The following is a 12999-nucleotide window of genomic DNA, read 5'->3' as shown; positions in this document are numbered from 1 at the left end:
ATACTCCTTTTTTCATAACATTACTCTTTGAATAATTAATATAAATTGAGCAATATAAACTTTTCAAAATGACTTATTCTAGATATATGATCAATTTGAGGAATGAATGTTCCAACAAACATATAATAGACTAATAAGATCAATAAATTATACATATAAACGAAAAGTTTAAATAAAAATACAACCTCAAAATCACATATATACTATATAGAGTATGATCCATTCTTTATCTCCAATTAGGTGGGCCATTTTATTTTAGTTCATATATATATATAATTTCTCATTTAGTCATTATTCTCACTACTCATAAATAATAATTTCAAAAATATGTTTATACTAAAGTAGAACACTCTATCGAGAGCCAAATAAGCATGTCAAATAAACGATTAATCTTTCATAAATATGAATTTCATCAGTAATTAAGATACATAGTAGAACATGAATTGTATATTACTATTTTCTTCTTGTAGGATACAAAATATTCTAATAAAAAAACAAAATCATAAGAAAGTACATCAACATATATAAAAAGGAAATATATAATACTTAGGACGGACAAAAAGGAGCGGATAAAAACAAAATATAATTACTGCACATACAAAATGATTTGCAAAGTTCATTTTTGCATGATAATCTCTCATCCTCTTCTTGTCATTTAGATGAAGATCATGCTAGGTAATTTATAGAAGTAGCTATGATGACCTTTGAGTAAATAATTAATTTGCATTAAATTAGTTCAATGGTTTTAGTCCATATCAAATTTGTTTAATGGAAAAACTTTTCAAATATTCTTGATTTTCACAATAGAGTAATTAATTATTAATGTGAATTTGATTCGTGCATCAATCTAAATGAGTTATTTATTAAATTTTTAATTATAGTTTATAATATTTGTTTAATTATTTTAATATAAGGGTAAAATGGTAATTCAACTTTGAGGTTTGAATCTTCCCACTTATAATATAATATGATATTATTATTTTTCGTAAACATATGCAAAATTGATCTTCTATCTTGTTCAGTTTATTAAAAGATGAAGTATTTTTGTAAACCTATTTCTTTCATGATGACACAAAGCACAGAAAATAACTGTAGGATGTGGGACAAGTAAATGAGCAAGACATTGTTTAAAGAGAAGATAACTAAAATTCAATACAAAATCAACAATAATGTCAAACCGGGTTATATGACTTAAAAGACGATGATTGCAACAAAATAGCTTTACATAGGTTCCATCCAAAGAAGGTTTACACGTTTTACTTCAATTCACATTTACATACGATTAAGTAAACCAAATAATAATGAGTTTTTAGCGATTCATCAACTACAAAATTCTCTACAACTTCTACATATCTGTCTCCACACATTGACAGCCTCAGTCCTTAGCGCTACTTCTTCATTCTCATGGATAAACAGTGTTTTCGGGATATTTCTCCCTTGTGCTTATGCTGCCAACATTTCAGCTGCCATCTGCATCTATTCAGAATTTTGGCTGGCATGAGTTTCTTGTCCAGCAAAAACTTGACCATGCTCTCTTACATCTCGAAATATAGAGAGAAAGGAGTTTAGACCTTCAGAAGAAGCACCCCCTAATATCCACAGCAGCAAGGAGCTGAATGAATTCATCGACCCCGGGTTAGCTCCACCTTCAGACTGGCGGGTATCCACTTGCCCTCCAAGTTGAAGAGAATTACCAAACTCATCTTGGTTTCCATTACCTTGTCCATCTGCAACTACCGGAAATTCATTGGCACCATTTCTTGGCAATGACGGATCAATTCTAGGCCCAGGACCAGGAGCCATATCAACATTAGTTGGAGCAGGGCTCCTTGCATTTAATCTTGTAATGTGCAAAGTTGATGCAAGAATCGTAGAGGAGGTGATATGAAAGTCAGGATGCTGCTGAAAATGTGACCGTCTGCTTTGCATAAATCTCTGCAAAGCTGGAACCTGAACAACAAACATACATGGAAAAATCCCAAAATATATTTAGGTTGCAAAAACAAGGAAATTATTTTCGTTTTAAAATAAGTATTTACAAACGTAGATGAACATCCATCTAATCTGAAATAAAGCTAGGAATTTGAACTGAGATCAAGTTTAAGCAAATATGCTCAGGATCAACCAGTTGTAAACCTAATTCAATGAGTGTTAAGATTTGCAAGGGCAGCCATCTAGTCAGCAAAATATACATCAAGCATGGAATACTCAAAGAAAATACATTCAAGCATGATTTTGTCATTATCATTCTGAAATATCATAGTCAATTTGAGAAAAGTCAGCAAGTTATTAGGCGTTTAAGTCGAGAGGAACTGTAAGTGTACTCCAACTTCAATTAATTATTCCTCTAGCGTTTCTGTTAGTTGAATACATTCCTAAAGACATAAACCTTGATTCAACATTCTCTCCATGGGGAGAAAAAACAAAGATGTGCTCAAAATGTTTAAGAAATCATTGTTTTTTCTCCTCTGTTTCCTAGCACACCAGCAACACCTGGACATGGCTGTATAGGATCAAGAGAGTATAATAGGCATCCTCAAACATTCCAAAACAGGTAACACATCTTTCAGATGGACTGTACTGTAAAGTCAGGGAAGATATATTCACACCCACCAGGCAGAAATATTATAAGGTTTTCTAGTGTCTAAACATGTTTAATTTTTCAAAGCCCCTAAAACAAAAAGAATCTCTAACTGCGAAAAATATCAAATGAATTCTACCTCAAAACGGTTCCAAAAGTATAAAATAAGATGTTGCATAAATGCAGCTGTTGTTGAGAGCGCTAGATAAGAAAAACCTGAGAAGATAGACCATGTTGTCAGATAAGGAAGACTGGAAAAGTAAGCAAAAGCTGAACCTCAAGTAATTTGGACATACCATAACTATAAGAAAAGAAGTAAATGTGGAAAACCAGAAAATACAGCAAAAAGAAGCGTGGAAAGTACTTCATGGATATTGGTGTGCGTACGCTGCAAAAGATAACCAACATGGTTAAAATAGAGAAAACAAGGTAAACAAGAAATTAAATTGTTGAGAATATCAATAAATAATAAAAGTGTGCTCTCTCTAACAACTTAAGCTTTTAGATGAGATGGTCATACACTTCATCATGGTAGCACAGCAGGCCATCTCACCCAATGTTGGAGCCTAAAAAAAATCAAAATTGCCCACGCACGAGATGCTAAGCACTGGGCATGAGGTGGGTAAAATTGCCCAAAATTTCCCGAGCATTAGATGTTAAACACTGGGCGTGAGGTGGGGTGTTAAAAGCAAAAAGTCTCGCAGTGATGGTTAATGAGATGCGTGGGCTTCTTATATAGGCTTGGACAATCCTCTTCCCTTTGAGCTATCTTTTGGGGTATGAGTTAATCACAAGACCTAATTTAACATGGTATCTCAGCAGACAGAAGTCATGATATTGAATTTCACCGCCACCCTAAATTTAAAAGAATTTCCACGTGTTTGGCCCATGAAAAAGAATCAAGCGCGCACGTGAGGGGCGTGTTGAGAATATCATTAAATAATAAAAGTGTGCTCTCCCTAACAGTTTAAGCTTTTAGATGAGACAATCACATTTTTAATTGAACCTATTTAAGATAGCAAAATAATTGTACTCTTACTTGTACTAGGACCGGGGTGAGGGGAGTAGGGTTGTATGCCCATAGGCACCTTGCCCGTGGATGGCACTTACCAACCTTTCTTTTTCAGTGGTACCACAATTTAAGAGGGGTTTCAAGCTTCGGCCGGAATTTATCAGTTCCAACCTTTCAAAGTACAGAGTAAATAGCTTGTTGAGATGGAAGACAACACAGTTTATTTTGTTGTGGATATTAAATCCGATGAGGTGATGTATGTGAAGATAAATTCCCCTTTTCTGATCTTGTTAAAAACAATTGAATATACGTCGTGTCAGTATTACTGACTTTTTCGAGTATACATCCAAGTCGGGTCTTTCTTTTGATCTTCTGACGTCATTTACAATCTTTAAGAGCAGAATGAAAATTCTGCGACTGCAATATTTTAAAATAAAACCACTGAAATGGACTATTAGGATAGAATTGAAATTCAGCTACTTTAATTGAAATTTTTTTACTGAGACTGGAAGATTTGAAAAACTTTTAATCTCAGCTACTATAATTAACCAAAAAAAAATAGCAGCAAAAGAAAGAGCAAAGCAGGGCAGAGAAACAGTAAAACAGGCCAAGAAGAAAAAGAAGAAAACATGCGAAGGAAACAGAGGAAAGAAGAGAAGAAAAAAAACCATAGGCTAAAGTCGAGAAGCAGAAGAGAGAATGAAAGAAGGATTGCTACGAAGTCGAGAAGCAAAGAATTGTGTCAATACCCTAGGCTCTGAAATGTCGAGGACTCCAGGTAATGTCGTAACTTGTATTTACAATTAAAATCATAGTTTCGAAAAAAACAAAAGCAATTTTTTTGTGCGCTTCACACTTCACGCTCTGCCATTGTAGCGGTTGCTAATCTTCTCCGAGGTCGCTTCAGGTCGCTTCGCTTGGCTTCACCGCTATAAGCGTTTTAAATAGTTATTCCTTTAAGAACTGCCCAGTTTTTCAGCAGCCGTTATAGTTTTTAGTTTCAATAGTTTTCAGATTTAGTTTCAGACTCAGTTTTCAAATTCAATTTTAGCTCACAGGTTCACAATATTTATTATGTAAATTACTTGCGTTACTTTTGTCATTTCATTATATTACATAATTATTCCAGACTAGTCTTGTCCTCAACTCAGGGAGTAACCAAACTTACTGGTATCCTTCAGAGGTAGTTACCCGTTTGGGACTGTCGCATTGTACGGTAGGTGTTGAGTGCGCAGGTGAAGAAGCATATGGCTAGGGGCAGACTTTCTAAATTTATTGACAGGCTCCGTTGATTTGTTCGCAGCAGTAGTAGACCGTTCCAAGAGTTTCATTTGTTTAAGACGCTATGTATTTCCTGGGAATGCCCCAAAGGCATTGTTATAGATTGCAGTCCTTAGAAGCTCATGACTTATCAGTGGATTAGTTTTCAGAGGTTTTAACGTAATGTTTGTATTTCAACTTTTCAAATCATTGATTACATACCAGCTTTTATTATTATGATTAGTTTCTTAATAGCCATCAGACAGAACAGGGTTTACTCGACGGGTATTACAAGTTGGGTGCCAATCATTTGGCACACTAATTTGGGAACATCAGACTACATTTCTTTTTCTCCACCGAACATCTTCTGTCTTGGCAAATAAACATTAGAAATTAAAAAAAAAATGTAAAACTATGCTCACAAATAGTGATAAATACAAGAGTATAGGTTTATTCTTCTGACCAATACATAATATTGGCAGAAGTTGCTGATCAAGAAACTAGCAGACTAACAAAATGCTGAAGGGATCTTCCAAGCAGGAAATGTGTGGCTGTTATTAAGGGAGCACCAGATCATTTTCAAATATTAGGCAAAATCTCAGGCAGTATGAATAGGGACTTCATATTTCAAGCAGCTTTAAGAGGTGTTGAAATAGTTTTCCTTCAATCAACTAGATATAGAGCCTGACAATCATCACCCAAAAATTTATAGGACCCATCTGGATGTACACAACTATAGACGTTTCTGAGGTTCCAAACTTAAATCATACTAGTATGAAAAGAGGAAGACCAAAGCATGTGTTACATAGGACAGTCAAGTAGCATTAGCACTTAGATTATCAGGAAGTTAAATAACTTGGGTCGCTACCAAGTACAATCTGAATGTCTTTTTTTAACTAATAGAGAGTAGTAATCCATTTCTATGTGCAGGACAGCACATGTGACACACACACACACACACACACAGAGAGAGAGAGAGAGAGAGACCTGATTAATGTGAAAAGTTCGCACAGCCAAACAAAAATTAACACCATGAAAGCCAGCAGCTGATCATCATAGAACTCGAACAAAAAAAATAGGATGCCTATCATGATCTGCAGGAACTCTAAGTTATACCTGAATGGCCTTGAATTTATAACCAACATTCACCAACTACAAAACATACATCGGATCAACTGGGAAATCTTACCGGTACAAAAACAAGGGACTCAATTACGTGCACAAAGATCAATTGAAATGTTGGAAGCCTATGCCGAGCATGATGCTGTAGCTGCACTGCACATATTTTTACAGTAGAAATGTCTAAGAAAGGAAAGGAAGGCTACATCAAACAAAATATAGACAACAAGCAGTAGAGGCTCAACAAATCAACAATTAAACAGCTTGTTTAGAATACAAGATCAACAGAATATTTGTATATGAAAGTTGGGTGCTTCATACTTTGACAACAGCATGACCATACCTTTCTTCTTTGTTTTCATGTTGACATGTAATTTAAGCAATAGAACATGATTGAGAAGTATCCAGATGTGTAAGGCATTATAATTTCACGATATAAAAACACCACTGCAGTCTGTGGCATCAAATATACAAAAGGGAACCTACCCGTAAACTTCAGCATGCGTGTTTGGGTCTCTCTCAATGTAAATGAAACTGACATTGTCGTGGTAAAGAAAACAAAGAGTGACATCATGAGTACACCACACTTTGTGACAAGGTAGTCTGCAAGAAATATGAAGCAAATATTCAAATGGGACCTAATGATACGTTAGGAAGTGCTCACAACAAATCTAACATGTATTTAAGGTGATCATCATGACTTCATATGATCAATATACATGCAAGTGCATGTACCAGTATGTCAGATGGAATGTTTTGTTTTTTTGATGAAGTAAGAAGAATGTCATTAACAAAGCATCAAGCAGATGCACAGATTACAAAAGAAAGAAATATCAGCTCCCAGAAAGGAAAAAAAAAGCTATCTAAACAGCTAACAAGAGAGATCTATGGAGCTGATAAATTCTAGGTAAGAATCGACACTAAGTACAGAAGAGAGATTAACCCAAAAAAATAATAATAAATCAAACATCTTGCTTTAACGGTAGAGATGGGAGTTGGGGTGCCATCAAAACATCTTTTGTTCCTCTCCGTCCATAAGCACCACAAAATACAGGCTGGAACCAAAGACCAGATCCGCTTGATGGGCTTCCCAACTTTCCATGAACTCCAACAGACAAAGGCAAGACCAAGTGAGTCCAAAAAGTGAGAAGATAATGTTTCATAGGCCTGTTGCAACTGTGCAATGAAGGAACAAGTGATTAATAGATTCTGAGTTGCACAAGCACATGTAGCATCTGTTGACTATTTGGAATTTCCTCCTCATGAGATTATTCGGAGTTAAGCAAGAGTCTGTTAGAGTAATCCAACTGAAACAAATAACTTTAGGTGGCAACTTAGTTTTCCAGATTAATTTCCATGGCCATTGATCAATTAAGGTTTTCTTGGAGCTTTGTTGAAGGTAGCATGCTTTAACTGAGTAGGATCCGTCCGTGCTATGTCTCCAGATAAGTTTGTCCCTGCGTTGACTATTGATTGCACTAGTCTGAATGGTGGCTATAAGGCTAAAAACCTCTTCCAACTCCCAGTCATTAAGATTTCTCCTTAGGATCAGAATCCACACGTTGTCTTCCCTGTACTGCGAGATGGTTGAGTCTGGATGAGATGCAATCTGGAAAATTTTTGGAAAAACATTCATTAGAGGAGTATCACCTAGGCAAATATCTTTCCAAAACTGAATATGTTCCCCATTTCCCACCATAAGTGAGGCATCACTGTAGAATATTTCCCACAGTTTCCTTATATCTCTCCGAACCCCGTACCATAAGAGGTACCGACTCTATTAGAGCACCAATGACTATCACTACCATACTTTGCTTGGATCACTTCCTTCCACAAGCCAGCCCCTCTTGATTGTATCTCCAGTGCCACTTCAATAGCATACACTTGTTATGCAAGGCCAGGTCTTTTATCCCCAATCCTCCACATTGTTTTGGCAAAGTGACTTTGGCCCATTTAACAAGGTGAATTTTGTGGTCCTTGTTGTTGCCTTCCCAGAGAGAGTCTCTCCTGATTTTGTCAAGTTGTTGTTTCACCTGAGCTGGCATAAGGAGTAAGGACATAAAATAGGCAGGAATGTTGTCCAATACACTACTGATGAGTGTTGATCTTCCTCCTAGAGAGAGGTATTGTTGTTGCGAGGAGGCTAACCTTCTCTCAAACTTTTCCACAATCACATTCCAAACTTCAGATGATCTATTCATGGCATCCAAAGGCATACCCAAGTAGGTGGTGGGAAAGGAGCCATTAGGGCAACACATGATATCTGCCATATCTTCCAGATCAGGGACCTCATTTACAGGGTATACACGCTCTTGGACATGTTGATGTGGAGACCTGACAATGCTTCAAAGAGCATAAGGGTGAGACTAAGATATTGCACTTGAGATTTCTTAGCTCCACAGAAAACCAAGGTGTCATCAACAAATAAAAGATGTGAGATCGAGACTGGTGGACCATAACCATTGCCCACCTCAAAACCTTATATCCATTGAAGTTGTTTAGCCTTCTCCAACATCCTACTCAAACCTCCATAGCCAAAACAAAAAGGAAGAGTGATAAGGGGTCCCCTTGCCTGATGCCTCTATCGGGAGAGAAAAAACCCACAGGACTTCTATTCACTAGTACAAAGTACATTATGGTGGAGAAGCTATACTTGATCCACCTAATCCTTCTCTCTCCAAATCCCATTTGCCTAGGATTGAACCAAGGAAGGACCAACTCAATTTATCAAACACCTTCTCAATATCAAGTTTAAAAGGCAGACCTGGAGTACCACTTTTTTGCTTCCAATCTAGAACTTCATCGGTAATAAGTGTTGCATCAGTGATTTGCCTTCCCTGAACAAAAGCATTCTAAAAACCAGAGACTAGATTCCCAATCACCGTCTTTAGCCTTTCTGAAAGCACTTTGGCAAAATTTTGTACACACTACCAATATGACTGATAGGCCTAAAATCTTTAAGTTCTATCGCACCTTTCATTAGGGACAAGTGCAATAAAAGAGGCATTAAAAGATTTCACCATGTGGCAATTGTTGTGGAAGTGATTGAGTGCACCTAAAATATCTTGCTTGATAATTCCCCAGCACTTCTGATAAAACCCCATAGAGAAGCCACTTGGCCCTGGACTTTTGTCTGGGGCACATGAGTTGATTGCATTCAATATTTATTTTTCTTCAAAGGTTTGCTCCAAAGCAGTCTTCTCTTCAAAGCTCAAACTGCCCAGACCCTCAAAAGAAGCAGTAATCCTCCATGATTCGTTTTCAAAGTATAACTCCTGGTAGAAGTCAAGAATTACCTCTTTCACCTGCTCTTTTCCTTCAATAAGGTCATTTCCTATCTCCAATCTGTAAATGTGGTTGTATCTTTTGTGGGAGTTGGCTATTCTTTGAAAGTATTTTGTGTTGCTATCCCACTCTTTTAACCATAGACACCACTCTTTGAAAGTATCTGCCTTTGCTAATGGTTGAATCTCTAATTGTCATTGCAAAATTTTGTTCTTTTAGACTTGAGATCAGACCCTTCCTTCAGTTGCTTTATCTGTCAACAGAAGATCATCCATGGCTTACTGATTCTGGAATTTAGATTACCAAGGACCTCCTTGTTCCAGGTAACAAGGTCTTTCTTCAAAAATTTTAATTTCTGGGAGAGTATAAAGTCGGGGAGCCATTTATTATATAACCTTGCCACCATTTTTCGACCATATCATGAAAACCTTCATGCTACAGCCACATGTTCTCGAATTTGAAGTAGGAAGGATCAGAAGTCCAATCACCACTCTCTAGGGCTAAGGGACTGGTCGAAGAGAAACCCTTGGTAGGGCCACCTGCTTCACAACTCGAAATATTTCATTTCATTCAGTGGAAATTAAGAACCTATCAATTCTGGAAGCCTGCAGAAATTCCTCTCCCCTTCTCCATGTATAACTTGCACCATGTAAGGAAAGATCAATAAGACCCATGTCTTGAATAAATACAGACAAGTCCTTCATGTCCTGGGATCTCCTTATACAATTGTGCCTCTCATGTTCATATCTACATACATTAAAGGCACCGCCTATGACCCAACATCCATCCCAAATGCCTCTGACAGCAGCCAACTCATCCCATAGGTCACACCTTTCTAGAGTTGAGTGAGGTCCGTACACCCCAGAGAAACAGAATCTGAAGTCCACCTGCAAACCCTCTCACATGGCCAAAAGAGTATGTTGCCCTTGGTAAGAGTCTAAGCATTTCCATTCTCTTTTGTCCCACAAAATAATAATGCCACCCCTAGTACCACTTGCTTTCAATTCTACCCATTCGACCCATCTTGATCCCCAAATATGTCTTGCTATTGCCACAGAACAACACTCTGTCTTTTGTTTCCTGTAAACACAAGATATCAGGCTTCCATTTTTGAATAAGTAGCTTGATGGTGTTTCTTTTGCTTATATCATTAAGCCCACTTATATTCCAACTGATAAGTTTTGCTTTCATTCCGAGAAAGCCTTGTGGGACCTGCCCCTGCTTGACCCTTCTCCATTCTCATAATTAATTGTGCACTGCAACTTCTTGGCCACAATCTCACCCTTTTCCTTTGATCTTTTCTTTTGTTGCTCTTTCCCCTTTGATTTCTGCAGCTGTAACTTGCTCTTTGTTCCTTTCGCAATATCATATCTAAGATTTCGTGCTCAAACCCCACTTAATTGACCCCAAAGGCTTTACAAGCTTTGGTCATCACTATTATGGTCCAATGAGAGGTTTCGTTAGCTGTCGGGTGTGAAATAACATGTTCCTCCAAGCTGTCAACGGACCAGGGTAGTGACAAAGTGTCGCTACTAATTGGGAAGAGAAAACTGAATCTTGAGAACACCCAATAGAGAAATTAGAGTGGATAGGAGGAAGAGAGAGAAGAGATAGAGGTCGCAAGCATTCGGCTTCGTCGTCTCCACCTCCCTCGCACTTCTCAAGAAAATCAGTTTGCGTTTGGGAAGCCAACAACAGCTTTTAAGATAACTTAGCATTCGACTGTCGTTCAGAAAGCTTTTGTGTCTCTGCCACTGTAGATTGGGCTTGGGCTGGCCTAATAGCCTTCCACTCCTTTTATTGAGATGCAAGTTCCCCTTTTTCCTCCTTGAATAATAAAGATGGTCTGAAAACTTTTGCTGCAACTGAGCCTTTGCCTTAAGTTGGCCCAAATTTGCATTAGAACTTTTAGGCCCAGACCTAGGATCTTCAGCTGATTTTATATTTGGATCAATAGGCTGCTCATTCTTCAAAACATAAGCTTGGTCTGAAGTCTTCTGCCACAACAGGGCCTTTGCTTTAAGTTGGCCCAAGGTTGTCTTTTTGGGCCCAACCCTAGGGGCATTTTCAAATTTGAATTGATAGACTGCTCAGTTTTCGAGACACAAACTTGTTTGGAAAAACCCTGTTCCTCAGAATCTTTGTGTCCTCATCTGCATCAATATAACCACCACAAGAGTCCCCGATAAATTTCAGAGACTTTTCCGACCATGTGTGAAGCGGGATGCAAAAGCCCTAATCCACCTCTGATTTGCTACTAACCCTTCTTTAGAGTTATTTGTCCCGATTCTGGAGACCACCACTCAAGAGATAATCTTCTCCCATTCAAAAACCATTCCCCCATTATTATCCTCTCCGCTTCTTGCCTAGATGGAGACTTGAACATCATCTGATTATGTGTGAGCTCTAAGACGCGCAACCCTGCCGTCATCTTCCACCTTTTCAGGGACCACTGATGGATGACTGTTGGATTTGGACTAGAGCTGAAAGGGTCATTGAAGGTTCCAACTAAGCAACGATAGATTCTCCAATTCAGAATGAGACTTAGAGCTCATGACCGGCCATTTCTGGATATTTGCAGCATCCATAAAAGATTTCCCTGGGGTGACAAACTTCCGGAGAGCTGGGTTAACCAGAGATCTGATAATTTTGTCGGCTAAATCACTCCGCCCAACATTGTAATCCATCTCTGGGATGATAATAGCTGATTTTCTTTGGCCCCTAATCTCATAACACTGCATACCCATCTTAAAATGACTTCGTCGATCTTAATCTTACTGGCAAACCGACTACTGAACTCCTTGAACAAGAACCACCTAAAAGAACCTTCACTGATATCATTTATTTCAAAAGACTTATCACTGGAAATGAAAAAGCACACCCTATCACCCATACTAAGAGATCTTATGATTAAAATTCCACCGCAAAGTAAATAATTTTGTCCCCCATGGTAAAAAAGAAGCTAATTCTGTTAGGAGTTGCCGGAAAAGGATCAAACAGAGTACGAGAGAGAGCCTAGGACAGGTTCCCCTTGGGAACTGTGCCTGGGAGCATATACGACTCTTAGGTGGAATCTTACATAACAGTTGCACAAATTTTAAATTCTGACAAAGAAGAGAAGCAACATCTAACTTTCAAGAAATACAATTCTGTGCATCTGTGAGTTAACTAGCTAAGATAAAAATTTTAACACTCCGCCACTCAATTCTATTCTATATAATAGAATATGAATTGTAACACTTCATTTGCTAACAAACTACAGAAAACCCCATTGTTTGAAGTCACTAGATGGCGTACCCTGCTGTTATTCAGGGTGAAACAACCTTGAATGAGTATAAGGAAAAGGAACATCCAATTTTCACAATAAAATTCAATTGAATTCAGTAAAGGATGCAGTAGCCCACAATATAAACACGACATTAGACTTGGCAGAGAATAGAAAAGAAGAATAAACCTCCAAATCTCGCAGAACTTTCAGGTTGCTCACGTGCATAAGTAAGATTATAGAACTCCTTTGTTTGGTGATTATAAAGATAACCTGCATAACATATCATAAAGCATCAGTACAGTAAAAGGCAACAAGTGAAAGTAAACTATGCCAAAGAGACTTGAATACTAGAATCTTCATAAATAAAGAGGCTATGGGATTCTCCCAACCCAAATATAGAGACACTGACAGAATGCAGTAGTTCAGATCTGCTACACATTTTTTGTGTGGGGGGGAGTGTGTGTGTGTGTGGGG

At 37.8% G+C, this 12999-nt stretch overlaps 1 protein-coding gene across 1 annotated transcript in view; it reads right to left on the bottom strand.

Moving 5' to 3' along the window:
- Nucleotides 1-1167: 1167 nt before the first annotated feature.
- LOC107017801 (membralin-like protein At1g60995) overlaps nucleotides 1168-12999 on the bottom strand; it is a 52346-nt gene continuing 40514 nt past the window's right edge. The window contains exons 8-14 of the mRNA XM_015218070.2: nucleotides 12712-12795; nucleotides 6459-6575; nucleotides 6043-6128; nucleotides 5841-5947; nucleotides 2878-2969; nucleotides 2721-2797; nucleotides 1168-1950 (exon numbers count right to left, since the gene is read on the bottom strand). Of these exons, the coding sequence (XP_015073556.1) occupies nucleotides 1477-1950; nucleotides 2721-2797; nucleotides 2878-2969; nucleotides 5841-5947; nucleotides 6043-6128; nucleotides 6459-6575; nucleotides 12712-12795 (1037 nt within the window). The 3' untranslated portion in view covers nucleotides 1168-1476. The remainder of the gene's footprint in view (nucleotides 1951-2720; nucleotides 2798-2877; nucleotides 2970-5840; nucleotides 5948-6042; nucleotides 6129-6458; nucleotides 6576-12711; nucleotides 12796-12999) is intronic.

This window comes from Solanum pennellii, chromosome 4 (genome assembly GCF_001406875.1).
Source record: "Solanum pennellii chromosome 4, SPENNV200".
In the NCBI taxonomy this organism is placed as follows: Eukaryota; Viridiplantae; Streptophyta; class Magnoliopsida; order Solanales; family Solanaceae; genus Solanum; species Solanum pennellii.
This window is presented reverse-complemented; position numbering and strand designations above follow the sequence as displayed.